A 21,618-nucleotide genomic window follows, 5' to 3' on the forward strand; every position below is an offset into this window, starting at 1 on the left:
TACTAGAGCTAAGCCTTCCTTAAAATCTTACATCTGCAAATTAAAACTGTTCTTTTCTTTCTCTTCTACATTGTTAATGACGATTAAACCATCAATTATTTCTGTTTCCTTGAGTTTCCTACTGTATTGGCAATTATTCTTAGGTGTTTATGGAATTTCAATCATTACAATGTACACTTGTCAGCCAAACAGATTTGAGTAAATATTAAACATTTTCTAAATACATGTAACCTGCCATTTGTTCATTATCTAATTCTTGCAACAGGTTGCATGAGCTATCAGGCATGACACTTCAGAGGTTTTGGACCTCTGTGACCCTAAAATATATACAGGACATACAAACCCGAATTATGATTCCACAAGAAATCCCATGATGGGTCCTTCTTACCTTTGCACACTGCATGTGGTTGCAGCCCTCATTCTTCTGGATTGGAGACTTGCAGTTGGCGCAAGGTTTGGAGTTGGTCAGTAACCACAGGCAGTTGGCAGCATCCTCGTAGGCCTCACTCACTCCCACAACTTTTTGAGGGTGACAGGAGGATACGGCGCATGCAAAAACAGAGAGGTTGAAATTGTACTTTGTAATCTTTTGTGACAGTCAGATTAGGAATGATGCGTGTTTCCCTGTTTCTTGACAAAATATTTAAAATTTTCACAATATGTATTTCTCACATATATTTTATTATTACATTTTCTAATTTATACATATATATTATTAATACACTTATTATTTCTATCTACTTCCACACATCTCTTTTTATACAAATTTATATACCATATATATGACAATTACAACATATAAAGGGGCAAATACATACATAACAACACAGGCAGAGTTTGACAAAGTAGGGTGTATTTTGCCTCTTTGTAAAATTTTCTGCGCTTTCCAAAATATTTATAACATACTACGGGAAGGCTCTGCACTGTGGTAACCAAAATAAATTAGTAATGTATTCAAATTGCTGTCATCTTTACTTTGTTAACTTTGATTAAGAAAATGTCTGTCCTGTGTAAACCCCTTTATTAATTTTTTTTTAGTAAATGTTAAAAATCATTAAGCCATTTCCTACAACTCCCTTGCAGTTCACCCTCAACCTTACTATTATTATCCCCTGTTGGCTTGAATTAGTTTTAAAGCACATAAAAATCTTCATGGAACACTACTCAATCACAGGAGCAGACTGGGCTAAAAATCAAAACTGGACAGGGTAAAATGAAGGTATATGCAGGAACAAATGGACTAATTAAGGAAACAAAGCTTTAAAAGGAAGGGAAGGAGTTTTGCATACCCTGAGTGAACCACATGTATTTATGGGGAGGAATGTTTTACAAAGAACAGTCTACCGTAGTGCTGCATTAAAAATGTGAAGCAGCCCCTCATTCAGGGATATCATTTTCTTCCCCTTTTACCCTATATTTCAACCAATGTCGAAACTAGTTTTTACTTAATGCAGCTAAAAGAAAATCTGTCTAAAACCGAAAGATCAAAATGGCAACAAAACACCCACGCCCTCCCTGTCGGCTCTGCATGACTCTTACGTTCTTCTGGTTTCATTTCAGATATTTTCTGTAGCCAGTCCTTCCAGGTCTGGCAGTCACAGGGTTCATGTGCTTCACCAAGACATTCCCTGAAAAAGATGGTGTATACACAATTACTTATAACTAAGAGATTTAGAAAAAAGTTAAAATTGGCTCAAACTAAAAAAAAAGATGCTCAAAATTTAATAAAGTCAAGAAAACAAAAGCCAGCTAAATAACATTGTTTTAAAATACACTTAGACTGCTTCTCACAAGCATAGATGACCATTATTAATGATCAGGAGAGAAGTTTCTTAAAATTACAATCTGAAATAAATCAGATAGCTTGCAGTTTGTTCTTATACCGGGGTACATGCCATGAAGGTGCTAGTATAGTTTCTGTGATAAAAGTAAACCAGACTACAGAGTTTATCCAAAAGTAGGTAGTTTGCTATAGCAGAAAGGTATTTTATGTAGAATTGGTTGCATCTGTTCAGTTGCAATAATCACCCTTTAACTAGATTCAGTTAAAGAGTCAAGCTTTTAATCTAGAACAATGTGAAGCCCTCCAACACCAGCATTAAGTATTTATGGATGTTTACTCTTTTCACCAGAGTCTCTTAAATGGGGCCTTGAACTTATTTACATGGACACAGTGGAGTAATGAGTCTCTTGAGCTTCTCCTGAAGTTCCTACTAGGATTAAGGATGGCAATCACTACTACACAGTGGCAGCAGATACATGGCTTCCAGATGGTGCTTCAGTGTAGATGTGTCAATATGCACTCCGGATTTGTAATAACTCCTTTTTTTCTACTGGAATGGCAGCAAATGGCCTCAGACATCTGCCATATCAAAGAAAATTATTTCAGATGGGCACCAGCTGCATCAGAGCATACACAAGTTTGCTACGGATCCAATGGTGAACAGCTCTCTTGCAGTGCAGGTTCAGAAGCTTCATCAATACTTTTCTGATTGCTCTTGTCCACATTTTAAGCAGGAATTCAGGAACAAAGAAAAGGTTATGGAAACAGTTTTGAACTTTTTTCCCTTAGCTAGTCTGCTAACAAAAAAGCTTAAACTTGCATCTCTAGTTTGGTCTTAAGATCTTAGCTGGGAAAGATTGTACTGGAATGAATAACTGGTCCTTAATAAGGTAATTTCAGCCTTGGTTGAAAGCTAACACCTTTCACATCTGTTGGACAGCAGGACACTTAAATCATTGACTTCAAGAGTGCCAAGACCCTCTCACAGTATGTAGTATTTGTTGCCAGAAAGGACTGCAGATAGCAAAGATTTAACATTGACATGCTCAATTTTAAGTTAAAAGTTGATTTCTATGGGGAGTGGGGAGGAGGGACTTGTGTCTTTGATATTTTCAAATTTGTAAATTTGTGGATTTTTAATGAAGTGCAGTCATATCTATATCTCAATCTTTATCTCTATAGCTATCTAGATATGATAGTCACAACAGTTGTTCAAGAAAAACTTCTCATGGAAGAAGCTCTTTCCTCAGCCCACCCCAACACAAGGATTTTTATGCTGGGATGTCATTTTACTAGAGGAAGAGCATTGAGCCTACTGTTCATGAAAGTTTTTATGAAAGTTGTAGTTTGGATAGACTTCCTGACAGCAGTGAGTGAAAGGAACTAACACTGAGCAGCTGTGCCAATTAACAGTATGAGCCTCCCCAGACGCCTTGCTCAATACTCAGCAGGATGATTTATTTGAAGGCGCAGTACACACTTATTAAAATTGTGGCAAGTTTCAACAAATTCATGGAAGGGCTAAAAATTCATGGAAGGGCTAAAAACAGCACCAAAGAAGAATGTAGTTCTGGATGTTTTCCCTCTCATGCTAATATATTCGGAATCAAAACAGCAAAACACTGTTGCAACTTGTAACTGGCTTCCCAAGTGCACCTGAAGAGTTGTCGCTCCTGCAGAATAAGACTCTGCTCCTTGTCCATATCTAGGATGAAAGGAGTGAGGACTGATGGTACAAAACTAAGTGTGCACTGCCTGCTAAGACTATTTTCCAGGAATGTCTGCTTGCTACATTTCTTTGTGCTTCTGAAACTGCATGAAGGGGGTTCTAATATGTTGAATGGGTCTGATAATAAACTGATGTAGGATTTGTGCACAGTTTTAATGTATAGCACATTTAAATAATTCAGAGTGCTTTTTCTGAAAGGGACTAGAATTTTGTATTTGCCACAATAGATTACATTTTGTTGAAGATGCTGTGAGTGGTGGGTAATGAAAACTGAGTAAATTCTAGGGAACTCTGTGTTGAAGAGGAACATTCCTACTCCTACATTACAAAGAAAAAAAAATTGCTCAACAGACTCAGAGAATTTTCTTGCTTTTATGAGCAGGATGGCCGTAGATCTGAAAAAAAGTAAACGACTATCTAGGGGTTGGTTTTCTAATACATAAATTCTAAAGAATCTCTTACTAAATGCAGTATCAATTGCTATTACAATGTCTAAGCTGTAGATTACCAGGGTAAAACTTGCAGAACTGACAGAAATACGGGACTGTGGGATGTGCTGATTGAAATTTAAAGAGACAAAGCCAGCCCCCTTTAAACACACACGATGAAAACCCTCTGAACTGAGAATATGCTTTTTCTCCAGAGGAACTCACTCATGCACAGAGTTTTTGTACTGTAAGACCAGTATAGTGTCCCTAGCAAATGGTTCTGATTTGAGGTACCACAGGATGCTTTGGTTGCTAGCAGAACTTTCTTGCCATTGCTGAAACTCTCCATTTGCTTTTGTGAGGATGACAAAAGAGGCTTTGGAAAGGCCTTCTTGGGCATTTTGTTGCTAACATGAGGTATTTTTCGAGACCTTAACTGTATTTGCTTGTGCAGTGTTTCAAAGCATTAATGTAAAAAAAATATATGGAAATATTATTGGGAAACATAAAAACCCCATTTCTCCTAAAAATTAGTCACTCAGAGGACATTTTCACCCTTGGTGAACATTCTGGGGAGCTAATGCATTCAGTCCATGTAAAGGAAGCAGAAGCTGCCGTTGTCTGAAGGTTTATGTCAATATGACACTGAAGTGGTCTCGGGTTCCTTCAGGCTAATGGAAAAATTGATTCTCTGTCATCAGAAGCAAGGATGAAAGGATGGTACCTTTTTGTGGAATACTACCAAGTTTTGTTGTATGTTCACTGGTAGAAAACATTTTCTGGTTTGTTTCCATGGGACTTGTTTATTTCTGAGTTCTCCATCCATCGTAAATAACCTCATCCCAAACCTCGTGGCTTTTGTGGTTGTTTCATTAGGTCTGTTTTGGTTTTTTCTCCCTTCTTCCTTTCATTCATATGGGGAAAGAACTAAAATCAGAGGCATCTTTCATTAAGAATTATGATATTTGGAATCAAGCAGATGATTTACAATGTTCTTGTATCATGGTTTCAATTGAAAAATGAAAAGAAGAATTGCTGAGCTTGTCTGAATGCCTATACTTTGGTTGACCCTTTTTCATTTTCCAAGAACATAAAGATGTCCCACTACAATAGCCATAAATTATCAGTCTGATAATATCAAGGAAAAATATGCCAGATCTTTGTTACTTTTGTTGATGCTGTTATGTCTTTTTCTAGGAAGTGCTGAAGATCAGCAATCTGAGGGATGTTTTAAAAAATATCTGTCTTTTTACTCCTTCTTGAGCTTGTATTCATCTTAAAACTCAGTAGAAGGTAACAGAAAGAAAAAGTGCTGAACCTAAAGTGAAACAAAGATTGGAGTGATCCTGCAAACAGAATAGCTATGTGTGAAGGAAATGGTCCTTCATGGTTCCATTTAAACTCCAGCTTCTTTGATGTGACTCTAGGAAAATTCAGAAAGAGCTAAATATTGTTCATTTTCTGCACTGCAACTGAGAATGTGCCATGTTTCGATTATTACAGCTATCCAGACACAAAAATCCCTGTTCCAATATCCCACTTCTTCCACCCTCAGAACAGAACATCACAACATTCCATGCTGTTGTTTTGCACCTAACAGAGCCAAAACCGACCAGTGTATTATAAATCTTTGCAGTGCCCCAAAATACTACAATATTCATGCACATGAGGTTATTTAGTGCGTGGATAGAGGATAGTATGGTCATATACCATTCCATACTAATTTCTGTTGCACTCTTAGTGCCAAGTGGGACTTCTTAATTAGTCCCTGGAATAGCAGTGACTGTGAGTTTATGTAGATGCAGTTAAATTTCCAGTACTAACCAGCAAAAAAGATGTCCTTTTCCACAGTCTACTGCAGGGGCTTTCAGCATAGGGAAGCTAAGTGTATCTGATCCTGTTGAATTTGACCCTTGTCTTGTTAGCCTTACTGCTCTTTCACAGCCAGGTATAGGACACCATTTAATAGCAGGATTATTTTCAACAAAGGCCTGTGGGGAAAAAAAAAGAAATAAAGGAAAATATTTTACCCCATATGATCAGATTTCATCCTTGATATAAAACAATCTGTATTCATAATCTTCCTTTGAAGGAACAAAGCCAAAAACTATAAAAACAGTCTTGTAGCTACAAGGACAGACTTTTAAATATAGTTATGGAAAGGGAATAATTTAATGTCTGCTTTTTTTTTTTAGTAACAACAGTACTTCAGACTTACACTAAGAATGAAATTACTTACATTCCAAACGAAATGTTCAATCTCTGCAAGTTAATTCCTTTGTGATGTGGCTTACAATAAACTTTATTATATACGCACTGGCAATAAACTTCTTAAGAGAACTGATTCTTTCAGTCAGAAAGAATGAAAACTTTACTGATTAAACAAAAACCCCACAATAAACCAGAAATCAGAACTAGACTAACTCAGTAATTTATTTCCCATCTTTTTTGGTTAATTTAACAGGCCTTCTTTTGTAAAAACTGTATCTAATAAATGAGGATAAAAAAGGAACCTCAACTACTTTGCTTCAAACCTATGCTGATCACCAGTCACTTGAAATAAAAGATGCTAAAGATGAGTCAGATCTGGTGATTTAATTTGCACCTTACTGTGTATTAAAGAGACTTGTCGCAGAGAAAGCATTGTACTGTAAATGAAAAAATATGTCTCTACTTCTGCCCTACCACCACTGATAATGTAGCACATTTCTCAAAGACTAGTTCATTACTACACTAGTATAAAAGAAGAAAGCTGAATTAAAAGATTGCTCTTAAAAACAAATTGCAATGATGAAAACAAATACGTTAAAAAACCCAGGAAAACCAAATCAAGCTTTTCCTACTCCTCTTCCCCTATATAGCAATCATGTCAGGCATTGTACTAGTTATTTTTTAAAATGACACAGGTACTATTTCTGAATGCAGTAAAAATAATCTGAAAATTTTTAATATTTCAGATGGCAAACACAAACAACTCTGACTGATTAAAACCTTCATATCACCTGTTACAAAAATAAGTTTGACCAAATGATTCTATTAATACTGCGTTAGTATTAACATACTATGGAAATACCGCATTTCTGCTTAAGGAATACATAAAATGTTCTTTCTTTTTTTCTCTGTGGTATAGCAAACATTTATATTATGCTATATAAGAGCCAATATTTGTATGCATTTGTTTATGAATTTCTAACTTGGAAAGTTACAGATATATTACAGCATTTCCTACAGAAGCTTTTAGTTACTTTTTATAAAATGAAATGGGAGTTCAAGAGTACAAGAACAGTTTGATAATTTACCTTAATGTCAAATTGAAGGTATCTCTTGTCCATCTCCTTGGAAACCACACTTTCTATGATGTCTACAGGCACAAGCTGGAAACAATCATATGCTGGGCAAAAAATGTTGTGAGCTTCACCCTCCTGAATTTTCAGATTCAAAAATCTGCCAGAATTTTGTCAGTATTTGTGAATAAAAAGGAGAAGTTAAAAGGCTGTTGAGTACTTTACACTATGTTCACAGATACTCACAATGATCACTTTTTAAACAGAGAATAAGAACTATCACTTTCTGCTCAAAAGAGCTACAAATTTGATGAACAGCATAACTAAAAAAAAAGAACACTGTCATGGTTCAAATGTGAGCATCATCAGCAATATTTAGCCCTATGTTTGTGGCTTCCATCCTTGCCATTTATCAGACAGCTCTGCAGTGTTTAATTAAACTGAGCATTACTTCTACCTTAAATCAGAAACAGAACATGGAAGTGTAATTAATCCAGGAAATAATTAATTTAATATGCAATTAATTTCTACAACTGTGCTAATAAAACCAGGTCTGCTCTTAGACACAAATGTCTAAATGGTGACCTTTTTAGTCCCTGACCACCAGAATGCAAGACAGAACAAGCTCAAAAATCTGCTGAAAGCTGGACTTTAACAGTTGTTTAGTTTCAAAGCTGTAACAGACTTATTAATGGAATGTCAAGGAAGATTCCATTCTAACTTTAATCATTTAAAGGACAGGCAGTTATTCCAAGGTAGTCACCTGAGATCCTTTAACAGTTAAGGTAGAGATACTTGTCAATTCATCCCATCTTAGATTTGTATCTTAGAGTTAGATAACTCAGTCCTGGCTATGCTCCCAAGTGACTTAGAAATGACTGGCTCAGAAAGATGAATTCCACCCTAGATGTGCCACCACAAATGCTTGCCACTGAACTCTGGCTCTGAGACTGTGGCTCTGAGCTGGACCCTGTGTCCTGCACAAAGGACACACAGTCCAGCAGCCAAAGAAGCACCATGTCAAACCAGTGATCTCTTGGTAACCCCTACATCCTGCCCAGGAATTTGCAAGGCAAGAGAAGCACACCTAACAATTTTCTTGCTGCTGAAAAGAACTGCCTTTGGAAAGCTCATATGGAAAAAAAGCTCTTCCTTAGCACCTGGTCAATGAGTTCATACAAATGGGGCTGATCTGCAGTAGGAATAACTGTGCTGAAATGATGCTGTTAACAAGACACTACAGGGGTACAGCTCAAGTAGTACAATCTCCTGAATGGGGACACAGATGAATACAAAGCACTGCATACAGATATAATTATTCCTGGGAAATATGATCAATATTTATACTACCATAATTATCCACGTCTGAGATTTTCACTAGTGTGACTACTCTGACCTATGCAGTAACAAGTGTATTAGACTAATAAGACTTCTAAGTGAAATCTACCCCTCAGTTATTAACCCTCAACATAACGAAAGCATTTTAATTGCTTTTCTGATTGGAAGTGGATTCACAATGCCTAAGTTTAGCGTGCTGAACTCAGAGATGGAATTAAGCATGTGCTTAATTTAGAAAGTGTAAACCCCAATGCTGCCAACACCACACACACAGAGAACAAATCAAGAGTAGGCTTATCTACTTACACACAAGCTTAAAACATTTGCTTAGGAGTTTTGCTGAGTCAGAACCAAAACAAACATTACATATACCTAAGCCAGTTGGTAACAGTTATTTGAGTAACAACTAGAATATTTGATAGATGCAAACCAGCAGCTCTTTGAAACCCAAACACTACTTTAACAGTAGCTGTTTATGGTCTCTGTCCTTTCCTCTTCAAAATGGCAAGTATGAAAGTTTCTAAAATGATAGAAAAGTACATATACTCACGCCTCCCAGCATGCTCTGCAGAAGTCATGTCCACAAGGCATATCCACCGGGTCTTCAAACACAGAAATATTACACATGCAAATGTCACACTGTAGATGAAAAAAATGCTTCTGGTTAAGAAATACCCTAAAGCTTTTTGTATTGTTAGCAAAATGAGTTATATTGGAAAATCTCAGCAAAAATTTAAAGCACTCAGTAAGGCAAAAAATCTAACTATCCAGAAAAAAAAGTTATTTAAGCTATAGGAAGGGGAAAGATTGGGTATCTCTGTTTCTATAGCTCCCTATCCAAAGAGCGTATTTTGGGCTGCTTTTTGTAGTGTCCTTGAGCTCAGGAAGTGCTTCACCCTGCAGAGTGCTGGAATCTCAGAGTTAGAGTTCTAGGTACAAAAGGGAGCTGCATTTTTCATCAGCTTCACTGACAGCCAGAAATGAGTTTGGAAATGATAGAGGCTACAGGAAATGTTTAGCATCTCACACAGTCAGGTCTAAATCAAGGTGGAACAGTTTAAGTGTGCAGCACCAGGAAATATTTCAATAACCTACATATGTATTATTTTTTGAAAAGACTTTGAGGTTTTTGATCAAAATGAAGAGTAAGTTACACTACAAATACTCCAACAGAAGATATAATTGTTGAATTTTTCAGAAGTAAGTACTAAAGAAAAAAGAACACTGAATACTGAGACCCTTACTCTGAAATAGTTAAAGAGAAAATACTCACTGCTTATGGTTATCTGTGGAAATAAATATTAATGTTCTTCAAGAAATACAGAAAGACTTTTCTTTTCATTGAAACAAAGACACTGTGAAAATGTATTTCAACTTTCAATGCATTGGGTATTATACACGCATAGGATATTTTCAGAAAGTTAGCCTGTGCTATGCCACTTTAAAAGCACTTATATTACAGCAAAACCAAAATCAAACAAAAAAATGGCCTTTAAGGTGTAAAACTCAGTGAAGATATGTATTGTTGCTTCAGTAATTTAACTTTATTGTCTTGCCAAAATTAAATATTTTAAAAGTTGGCAATGCGTTAAAAATAATAAGAGCTGTAAATTTTGTTTAAAGTGTATCTTTAAAGTAAGGAATTTAATGAAGCCCTGAGTTCAAAACATCAGGTAAAAACATTTACTAGAACTGTTTATAAAATAGGATGCAAATGTGAAACATGTAAAGGAGCTTTATACCTTGCGGTTTTATTTTATCTATTCCTTTTAGTTTATATTTTCCTGGCAAAATGAGATTTGATCGTTCAGGTAAGATTCTTAAAGAAACAGGAATACTAAATGTGTAACTCTGGATTTGGATTTAGACACACTACATCTCTAATGGCAATCATTATCCAAAGCTGCACTCCTTGCTTATGGAAAATCAATGAGAAACAAAACACACAATGTAAAACTGAAGACATATAATCTTCTGTTCAACATTTTAATTAGGACAATTACTCATGGACAATGTTCTGCTAATGTAAATAAATGTACAGTAATAATATACCTTCTATATAGCTTCTTTTACAGCATTTTACAATTAAAGAAATAAAATGTTTCTATGCAAGAATGCAAAATCTTAATTTCAATATGAGATTTAGGGATGATCCATTTGCAGGACTGCATGTAATATTCTAAAAAAATGCTTAGATCACAGAGCAAAAGTTTTATAATGCTGCAGCTGTAGATTATTAAAAAGAGAACTCTGTCTTCCAAAAGAGCCAACACTGATTTTAATGAAAGGCGCTTTCATATTTCAAATTTGCAACAGCTTTGTAAACCGCTTGAAGCAGCCCACACATAGTAAAAGTAATTATAAGCTTACAGTACACTAGTGGGTTGACATTTCAAAATGCAGACAAAGACCATTTTGTTTTCTAAAGAAAAAATTTTCAAAAGGCAGGGTTCACAGAACTGAGTACATTTGGGGAAATGGATACAATGAAAGTGAACATCTTGATAAGGATGAGATGAGAAGTTCAAAAGAGCCAAATACACTGATGTGACTGTAGCTGTCTAAAATGAGAGTTTGTGAGTGACAGCCGAAGTAAAAACAGAATGGTTTCTATTTGCCAGATGCTCAACTGTTTTATCATACAGAATGTTTAAGGTGCCAAATTCTCTGTTCACCACTTTTGGAAAGAGAAACACTTTATACTTTTACAAAGGTATTTTTGGCAGCTCCCCTGTCTACACAGGTGCACTGTGTTTAGAAATCAGCTCTTTTGCCGTGCTGGTTTAAGATCTATTTATAAATTTACCACAGCTGTCTCCATGTCTCCTGGTGAGGGGCTGATTTCATCGGGGGAAGTGACAGAAGAGCGAGTAGTGCGTGGAGTGCGTGGAGAAGGGAGCGTGTCCCACGCATTGTATCCGCTTGGAGGGGGCGTTGGCATCTGAACCCCTGAACGCTGGCAGCAATTCTCTGGGTTACACATCCAGGCTTCAAGTAACTTCTCCCTGTCCCAGTCTTAAAGAAATATAGAGGTACAGGAAATTATGTACCTGACAATGTTTAAAATGTATTTTGTAACTCCACTGACGCGCTGGGGGGGATGGGGGAGGGGGGGAGTGGAAAGAGCGTCGCGTCCATCCCGATCGCGTCCCGCCGGAGCCGCTCCGGGGGTGCTGCGCGAACGCGCTCGGACACCCCCTGACACACCGGAGTGCGTGGATACTCACAAACACACACAGAGCCGGACAGCTCCTGCAGCGTCACTGGGGACACAGAGGCGGGAGGGGCCCTTTATATGGAGCTCCGAGGGGCTGATTGAGGTCCCCGCCCGAAGGGATCCAGGAACAAAGAACACTGAGGGGTGCGGGGTTTTATCCGGATCGGCACCGGGGGAGGGCAGAACATCAGAGCCTATCCTTTGGGGACCAGGGGATGGAGAGGGCGTGGGGTGACAGGACAGTGAGCAGTGGGGAAGGCGAGGGGTGGAACAAGGGACCCGGGAACCAGTGGGGTATCAAGGAAAGGAGAACTTAAAAAGGGTAAAAGGGGGTGGTCTTAGACCTCTGAGCCTGCCCACTGCCCACCAGCGGACCTCCACTGTTTTGGGGCTCTGTGGCTTCTTGGTCATTCCTGCAGTGGATTCAACCACTGCAACACTCCACCCATATATAAACACTAGACAAAAAAATTTAAAAATGACTAAGTATAATAAAGTGTGATTGAATGGAACCTTAGACATTACATTTTCAAGAACGCATTCCAAGATAATACATAATGCAATGCATTTTTGTAAATAATTGCATCACAAGCATCTCCTTTCCCTTCAATATCTTAAAATTATTTCTGTTATTTATTTACAGCAATTGTAGTAGCTAGAAGACTCAACTGAAAACCAGAACTGTACCGACTTTCACAGACAGATGAAAATATACCAGCCCATACCACCGAATTTTCATTATTTTCCTTTCTATGAAAAAAGTAACTGTTTAATATGAATTTAATTTTATCTGTTGTGGGTTTTTTTTTTAAATGAAGCCAGGAAATGAAGGAAGAAGACCAAGTAAGATCCAACTGGATTACAAAAAGATTTGGGACCTAATGAGTCTTTATATATATATGCATATAAGTGATGTGTTTCTGGGGGGGAAAAAAAATCCCACCTAAGTGGAAAGAAAATTTCATATATTCTCACTACATTTTATTCTATAATTAAGTGTTAGTAAATGTTTTACTTCTCTTCATAATTAACACGTTACTAAATGGATTCACTGTGTTCTCTTTACTAACTTAAGAATTTTAGTAAAACACAAGGTAGTTATATTTGTTGAATTGCTTCTTTTTTATCCTGAAATCTACTGCTGTATAATGAACTAAAGGAGAAACAATGTTGAAAAAACACTTGTAGAAAAACGGTAAAGTTATCTGTTTTCATGATGTAGCATTTTTTTTAATCTTGCCTCTAATTCTACATACTTCTGTCTCTCAATTAAAAGAAAAAAAGAAAAATACACTCTTAACTCTTAGAACCTGTGTCAATAAATTGATATATTTGTACAACAAAAGAAAGCAAAATCTGCTGGATTAAATATTATATGCCTGTAAACTATTAAACTGAATATATAAGAATGATCTTTCCAAGAATTTAAAACATGCTTTTCATACCTTGTGTGAATTAAGTCAAGATTTCACATTATTCTTCTGTGAATTTCAAGATTTAATGCAAAAACATTACAATTTGTCATTTGATGTCAATTGTCTAAACGTCTGTAAATACCTGAGTTATTCCCTTTGCTAAGCTGAACCAATACAGCTACAGGCATAATAGTTGGCTTTCTCATGACTTGCTAATTGTCTGTGCCTCTATCTGTGCCCTGGCCAATTGCATTAAGCTACCAAGAACATCACTAAGGCAACATCAGTAGAATGACCTTTCCAACACAGACTGATTTCTTCTCAACTTTCAATTCCTGCTTGCTAGATGCTGGCAGACATTTCTCCATAGTTTACATCAACCTCACTGATTTTCAACTAATTGCAGACTGAGCTGAGAGTTTGAACAGTATTCCCATAATTTTCCTCTTCAAAATATCTGCACAGGTTATGGATCCTACTCAGTCAAGTATTTATAGTTTTTAGCCTTAATGAGACTATTCTGGGAATACAACAGCATTCAAATATTGCACATATTATAAATACAATATAAGAATTAAGCAAAGCATCAACATTAAAAAAAAAAAAAAGCAAGGACTGTGCCTTAAATATAATCAAACTGGCACAAGCTCATGTTTACTTAATTTAATGTTAAAAGCAACACAAATATCAGCTATGCAAAATAATGTAAAGGAGATGAGTTTCAGGTACCACAACTCCTCATGAAAGTGTACCAAAAGCTGTGGGTTTAAAATAATGTCGATTTCACTTTTCCCTGTCTCACTGATTTTCACAAGGAGCCCACAAAAATAATAGGGTATGAAAGCTTAATCCAGCAACACAGTGATGAGCACGCAAACCATTAACTGCCTGAGTAGTTCCTTTGGCATAAAGTAACAATGCAGATGCTTCAGTAAGCATAAGTTTTTAATCATTGAATCAAAGCCTAAAGCTTACACTGAATTTCAGAGATACTTTTGTCTGGAGCAAACACACTGAATTCAGTATATCCCCTTTCTGACAACCCCAGTCTAACTTGAACAAGAGTACAGATTTATGTAATTGAAAATAAAGTAGTTACAGATATCCCAATGGAAAAGCATACTCTGTATTAAAAGTGTAACTATAAAAAATCCTTCAAAGGACATATACTCATTTAATTTAAATTCCAAGGCAATTCCCAACCACTTATTACAATGGTCAGACTGCTTTTATTAAAAAAAAAAAAAAAAAAAATTTTGATCTGGTTTTATACACAAATATGTAGTGGCAGAAAACCAATCATCTGACAAAAATAGGTTTGATGAATTTGACTTTTTTGACATATAAAACCATGGAAGTTTTACTCCTGTGTCTCTCACCAAAATAGGGCAGTTCTGTTTTTCCACACTGCTTAAATTAAACTGTCTTCCATTATAATTCCTAGTTTGAATCACTTTCCTATCAGCTTCCCTGTCTGCCTCAATGCTTTTTGACATACTGCAGCTATACTTCTTTATGAAGTACTGTGTGGTCTGTTTCCTGCTATTTGATTAACCACTACTTCCCTTTCACTTGGAAATAAAATGCAAACATAAAACTGTGGTTTTGAATTTGCTGAAAGCAGTTTCTTTAGACTTTAAGGTTTGGGATTACCATGTGCCCGAAGTAGAGCTTCTGCAGTAAAGAGCGGGGCTTGAAGCATGTCAGCAGATTCCACGATCAGCATATCCTTAAGCCTTCGCAGGTCTTGAAGTCTTAGACCCTCATATGGCTTTAAGAAGAAGAAGAAGAATGATAATTCATGTCTACTATTTTCAAGTTAATCTCTAATGCAATGTTAAAAAGAAAGCACTCAAAGCACTGTTACTGTTCACGATCTCAGTTGTGAGGCAGTATGGGACAAAATTTATTCACTGTGCACACCAATGACCATGCAAAGCTATATGGAAACACTGTCATTTTGTAATATTTATAGTATGATTTTTGTAAACTTCAAAATCTAAAAGCCATCTTCAAATTATAAGATAGCCTAACACCCACTCTCTCTCTCCCAAAAAAAGCTAGATATTCACAGAATCCAGATGAACTTTGATTCAGTGATTAGGCCTCAGATATTGTGGAATAGCTATGACAGTGCATGACTAGATTTGAACTAAGGATTTAGAGAAGAGCCAGAGAAAGGACAGGTTAACATACATTGCATATAGATTCCCTGACACTAACTTTACACATTAATTGAGACCTGCTAACTCTGACTTGATCTGGAGGAGGATACATTGAGACATTAGACAGTGAGAAGTTTGTGAGTAGAATCCAGTACAGGTCCTCTGAGGCACCCTTTCAGAAGCGAAGTCAGTCCTGAATAGGACACATGAGACATGCAATTAGATGTGCACAGAAACACAGAAGGGTTGAGGTTGGAAGGGACCTGCAAATGTCACTTTTTCCCAACCTTCCTCCTCAATCAGGGTCACTTAGAGCCAGCTGCCCAGGACCATGTCCAGATGGCTTCTGGATATCTCCAAGGCTAGGGATATACTGTACATGAAGATGTCAAAACTCTTTGAGAAACAATGGCCAACTCTCACAGCCCTACAGAGAGCAGATTATCCAGCTACCTTCCTGGTCTGGAGCTCCATTCCCTTACTACAATTAAAATGCCCAAATCAGAAAGACAAAAAGAAGTAATTTTAGGATTCAGAATTAGCTCCAACCAAAAGAGCAGAGATACACATATGTTTGCAGACTCCTTTTTAAAACAAAGAAAGGAAGACTATGAGAGCAAATAATGTATTTGTTAGTGTTGCACACAGAAAATGCCCCCTAGGAAGGAAGAGGAAAAAACAAGTGGGAGGGTCTGCATAGAGAATGGATACAGAAAGGGTATGTAAAAACCACTATTCTTACATGTACTGGTTTTATTTATATAAAGGATAGCTAACAAAATATTTAAAGCATTTGACATAAAATGTTACATGCTCAGAACTAATTAGGAACCTGGCCACCAAATGGCAATTGTCTTCAGCAATTTGGAGACAGAAGTACACAGCAACAGTGGTGACAGATAATAATCACAGTTAAGACTATGCATCATTATTTACTATCTCCAGTGCTAGATTATAAGGACACACATGTATGCATGCATACATAGCCCAAAAGCAAAAGACTGGTTCTGTCCTAGAAAGGTTACAATCTAAGTAAAAGTCTACTGTCCCCTTTGAGGATAACAAGCAGAAGGCAAAAGTGATGGGGAGAATGGATTCCCTGGGTTTCTAAATGCTTTTGTTCTTTTGAGACACCTACACTAAAAATGTAATTTACTTCCTGTACTCCAGACATCATCATAAACTCCATAATGCATCTAAAACCATAACTGACTCCCACAAGGACATCATCTCCTGTTAGATAATCAGTGAAATAAACAGGTGCTTCTCGATATTAGAAACTTTGTCATCAGCAAGAGTAATGCTCCACAGATATGAATTGGGTCTTTGTTCTTTTTGAGAAAGCAAGCAAAGCAGAAGAGAAATGACCTATGAGTGTCCTGACCTGTATCTTGATTGCTCAAGTTCAGGCAGTTTCTGTATGTCCTTCCATTGCTGATCATGCATGACTCAGTAAAGGACAATCTGAACGTTAATGGCTTGCACTGAAATAAATCTGGGCCACTTGGATTAATAGCATGCTGGAATTTGACTGACCTTCTTAACTTATTACAAAAGAGATAATTTTAAAAAAACATTTCAGAGAAACAGGGATACTGTGTGCCAGAATGATTATAATTGTGCTGTATGTACAGCAAAAAAACAGAAGCAAAATGGTCATGACTGAATCTGAACTCCGTTTTGAATTGCAATTGTAAAACAATCAGCTGTGTCAGCACAACAGTACTCAATTCTTGAAGACCATATACATCCTAAGAAAAAATGTCTTTTCTGTTAAACTTGCAAAATATAAACATGTTTTATGACCTGGTATTTTATCCTGAAATGCAGATATGTTCAGAATTATATTTAATTGATTGGTTCTAGGTCAAACACTGGCAAGTATCTCCCTCTGAGTAACAGACTACTATATTATCTCAGCTGGAGCATTCCACACAACCCAGCAAGGGAGTTTTGGATCTGCAGTTTTTAAGAATCCTTATTTTATCTTTTTAAGTGATAAGGAAAATCTTTATTAAGAATGTGTTTGAAACGTCAGACATTTGTTTCATAAAATAATGTATAAGCCCACAGAAGAAGCTGAAAGAAAAGAAATTTTAGGCTGGCACTATCAAGTCACTTAATCTGGAAATTCCAGAGTGAAGATTTTATACAATGGGAACCTTAAAAATGTTAATGTGTACAAGACAGTCTTGTGGAGATTTGTGAAGATACAGTCTTTAGTTATGAGGGTGTACATCCTTTATATAATATCACAGAGGTTTGTTTTTAACTACTTCAAACACTGATGACTTATCTCTGCAATGCCATGTGCTGTAAAGGATTTTGATTACAGCTTATGATGCTCAGAGACCTCCTTTAATGGTCATTTATGGAGGAGCTCTTTATTGATATTTGCTGTGAAAAAGACATTGATCAATACTGGCATAATTTAACTAGATAATGATTTTGAAATATACTGTTAGAGTTACTACTTTAATGCATTGCTGAGGTTCTCACTACAGATTCCAACATTTCTGTATTCTCAAGAGCCCTTCTTTGAAATTTTCTTCTCAAATTTTTACTACTAACATTTAGATATCCCAAATTATACATTTTTTTTCTCCTGAAAGTACTTTCAATATGTAAGCTGATTATTTTAACAGCTCATTTCAAACTATTATTACTTTCTTCTCTTTTAAAGCACCATTAAAATAGACAGGGGCAAAGTACCTCTTTGCTACAGTGATGACTATATAATTAAATGGTGTCAAAACACTCCATGCAAACATCCTTCTTTATGGGTGGATGGAGTTCTATAGTTAATGGAGTAATATATTAAAAAATTATTTATACTCCATTTAACTCATTCAAGTAAAATTATATGCACTACATGTACATAAGAGTACATGTATCTTAACTAACTGTACTCCCCTTCTCTCCTTTCACTTAATAAACCATTCTCTATCTGTAGAGAAAATAAATTTTAATAATTTAAGAAAATTCTTTGTACTTATGGTATTTGCATTACTTATATATTTATATGACATCAATTCAGGAACTGAAAACCATTCCAATTATTATACACTCAGTAAATCTGTGATACACTCACTAGCAGTGATTTTTACAGTATTCAGTGGCACATATGTAAAATGAATGAAGAAATGATATATTTTGCTAGTGCACAAGGTATTTCACTGTGTCTGACTGAGAGCCAAAACTGTTCTTGATGATCTGCTCTCAGGTACTGCTCATTCCCAGAGCATGTTTCTTATGTAAGTTTAAAACGTTACATTATTTGATTGAAAGGAAGGACCCTGTTATCTCCCAGGAGTACATCACCAAGACAAATATGCTCTCATGCTACAGTAAACAGCAATGTAAGAGACTGTGCAAAAGAACAACCAAAATCTATAAAAGCAGCTTAAGAACAATCACTTACTATCATATTATTTAGTGTATCTTCAATTAGATTTAAAATATAAATTTATATTTTATATGACAAAGATTTTTTTTTCAGATTATTCAACAAAGTAAAAGCAAAGAATCAAGAAAAAAAAGATTGTGTTCTCCTGTAAACATGGCATATTTGGAAGGGGAGGTATTGGGTACTATCATTCCAGATACTACTGTGCAGATCATAAACACTGGAGTTAAGCCCATTTGGCTGTTTTGCCTGGGAAGAAATCCTATTCATGGTTTTCAAATGTTTTATCTTTTCCTGTAACCTTCATTCAAAAGAAGCATTTCCTTTGAAAATGCATTTCTTACTGTTCAAAGTTTTTAAATTATTCATGAATGAATATTTTCTGTTTTGGAAGGATGTTGAATGGCAACAATTACAAGCTGAATACTAAGCTAAAAAAGCATTTTGTACACTCCATCCCTTAGTTTTTAATACATAAAAAAGAAATAGAGAAAAAAAGTAGAGGATCATCCTTGAGAGGCAATTTTGGTGAAGCATCAGTGCTCTGGGGCTTTTGATGGAGGCATCACCATAGCCAGTGGTAAGGGCAGCTTTCACTGCTGTCCCAGACATTTGTGTACAGACCTGGAGGATGAGGACATGCAGTCATTTGGATTGCAGCTCAGTGTAAATCTTTCTAAGGCTGTTTTTTCAACTGGTTTTGGCCACTCTGAGGGCTAAGATTGAAAAATTAACTTCTCCTGGCTCTTGGCTCCTCCCTTGTGCCAGCACTTGTGCTCTTAGAGATAAATATGAAGTTAGACAAATTATCCCACTGGAAGTCATAAAGAAAGCGGGGAAAAACCAGCAGGGAGCACATGAAGACAGAATTGCTCTATGTAAATCCCCAAGGTCATCAATTGGTGTACCAAATTCCAGGCTGATATGTTTTGGCTTGTGAACATTTAGAACACATGTGAGATGTATGTGAGATGGACAACTGTACAGTCCCTTGTAACTATCAAGTTTTTAAGCTGGTTTTGCTCAGCATCTACCTTAAAGAGACATGAGACAGTATCTTCTCTTGCAGAAAAACCTGTTCAAGCGGCCCTTGATTTTTCCCATGCATATCTGTAAGCTTCCCGTCTTCTTAACGGTGCTGGTATATATGCCAGCAAACCCTTGGTATAAATATGATGATAACAACTATTCAACTTACATGAAAAAGTTACATATTACCACTTTTTTAAAACTTTTTCTTCTATTAAGCTAAAATATTGCCATGATCCACCTGAAAACATAACCTTCCTAATAGTTTTACTTGCATAACTGAAGGAGTGGTAAACTGCAATGATGGCAAGAAATGGCTGCAGCCTTTCAAAGTGTTTCTGCCAAGAGAGGAAAATATAATTTCAAACTATCTTCTTACAGTTTGTGTGCCCCTACATGGGAATATTCGGAGAAACTAAATTAAGTACATTTGCTATTTCAACGTACAAAGTATATTAAACCTCATGTCTAAATCTCTCATCTAGGAATAAACAATCTAATTAAGCCTGTTTATATTTTAATTGATCCAAGAAAAATGGTCAAAAAATTAATTGAACACTATAAAAAGTACAAAAACACTACAGAAAAGACTTTCTTACTCACAAATAAAAGTGACCATGAGTGGCATTTTTCAGGGAAACAGTTCATGTGATCTAAGCCTACTCATGTATTTTCTTTTAAACATCCTTAGGCCATAAGTGGGCTAAGCTAGTAAAAGGCCAAGCCATGCTATTTCTGAAGGGAGTAACCATAGAGAAATCTACTGTCCTTTAATTTAAACAGAATTAATTTGTACTATTCACTGAATCATATAATTTATCTATGTATTTGTCATGGGTTAGCAAAGCATAGTCCCGGAAGTGATCTTGCAAACGGGTGCTTACAGCTTCCTCTGTGACCTGACAGCACCTATCAGTGGCCAGTTTGAATATGGACAATTTTTTAAGCCACTGAAAATTGTGACCGCCTCTGTGATCCACACTTAAGAATAGAAAACCCAGAGGCAGACTCTGTCTCGTTTCCAGTGTTGGGACAGGTGGCTGCGGGCCCCGTGTGGGGGCCAGTGGGCCAGGCCCAGGCCCTGCTCGGGCAAGGCTGGGCTGGGCCATGGCCATCCTGGAGCCGATGGGCCCTGTTCCAGCCGTGGAACCCCGCCACAGCCTTGCTGTGGGCAGCCGGAGCCACTTGGAACTGCCCCCCTCTCCAGTGCGGTCAAGATTCAGCTGAAGCTGCACCGCTGTCCGGCAGAGATCATGTGAGCAACAGTGATAAGCGAAATTCCAGCTGCAAGACCTAGGTGAGATTAACCCTTTTAGTGCTGTGAAGAGCTGAAAACCTGAGGGAAGAGAAAGAGGAGATGCTTAAAGTTGAAATTCTGTTGTAAAGCTATGATGTATCAGAGTACCCGTTGTAATTTCATGAAGGCATGGGGGGGTGGAGCGTTCAACTTGCACTTGTGAGCAAAAGCTGAGATAGGCAGATGCTGAAGCAGCTGTAATTTCATGAGAAGTTTGAACAGGGAGAGATGGAAGCAATGAGGACTTTTGCTCCAAATGGAAAAGGAAAAGACCTCAGTTCCTAGAGATGCTCCCAGAGATAGTCCTAGAGATGAAGATGACGAGGACCCTTTGCTCCTAGGGAAGGAGGAGGGCCTCTGTTCCTAGAGATGAAATGCTCCCAGAGAAGAGAACTTTTGTTTCTGAATGGCTCAACCTTAAATTTATAGCCCAGTAATTCAAGAGTGGACCCTCGAAAGCAGTTGTGGGAAAAGCTGCAAGTCGGGGAAGGGACTCACATGCGAGCAGAGAACCAACCCGGGCGGCT

General features: G+C 37.0%; 1 protein-coding gene across 6 annotated transcripts in view; it reads right to left on the bottom strand.

Annotated features, from left to right (window-relative positions):
• LOC121673355 (ankyrin repeat and IBR domain-containing protein 1) overlaps nucleotides 1-21,618 on the bottom strand; it is an 89,413-nt gene that overhangs the window by 14,819 nt on the left and 52,976 nt on the right. For all 6 annotated transcript variants that reach the window (XM_042046606.1, XM_042046607.1, XM_042046603.1 and 3 more), the window contains 7 exons: nucleotides 14,848-14,965; nucleotides 11,369-11,577; nucleotides 9,113-9,201; nucleotides 7,240-7,384; nucleotides 5,765-5,931; nucleotides 1,540-1,628; nucleotides 389-519 (listed from right to left, as the gene is read on the bottom strand). In XM_042046606.1, coding sequence (XP_041902540.1) covers nucleotides 389-519; nucleotides 1,540-1,628; nucleotides 5,765-5,931; nucleotides 7,240-7,384; nucleotides 9,113-9,201; nucleotides 11,369-11,577; nucleotides 14,848-14,965 — 948 coding nt within the window. The remainder of the gene's footprint in view (nucleotides 1-388; nucleotides 520-1,539; nucleotides 1,629-5,764; nucleotides 5,932-7,239; nucleotides 7,385-9,112; nucleotides 9,202-11,368; nucleotides 11,578-14,847; nucleotides 14,966-21,618) is intronic.

This window comes from Corvus kubaryi, unplaced genomic scaffold, assembly GCF_017639235.1.
Source record: "Corvus kubaryi isolate FWS band 111438036 unplaced genomic scaffold, C.kubaryi_AGA036_p1.0 65364, whole genome shotgun sequence".
Taxonomy (NCBI): Eukaryota; Metazoa; Chordata; class Aves; order Passeriformes; family Corvidae; genus Corvus; species Corvus kubaryi.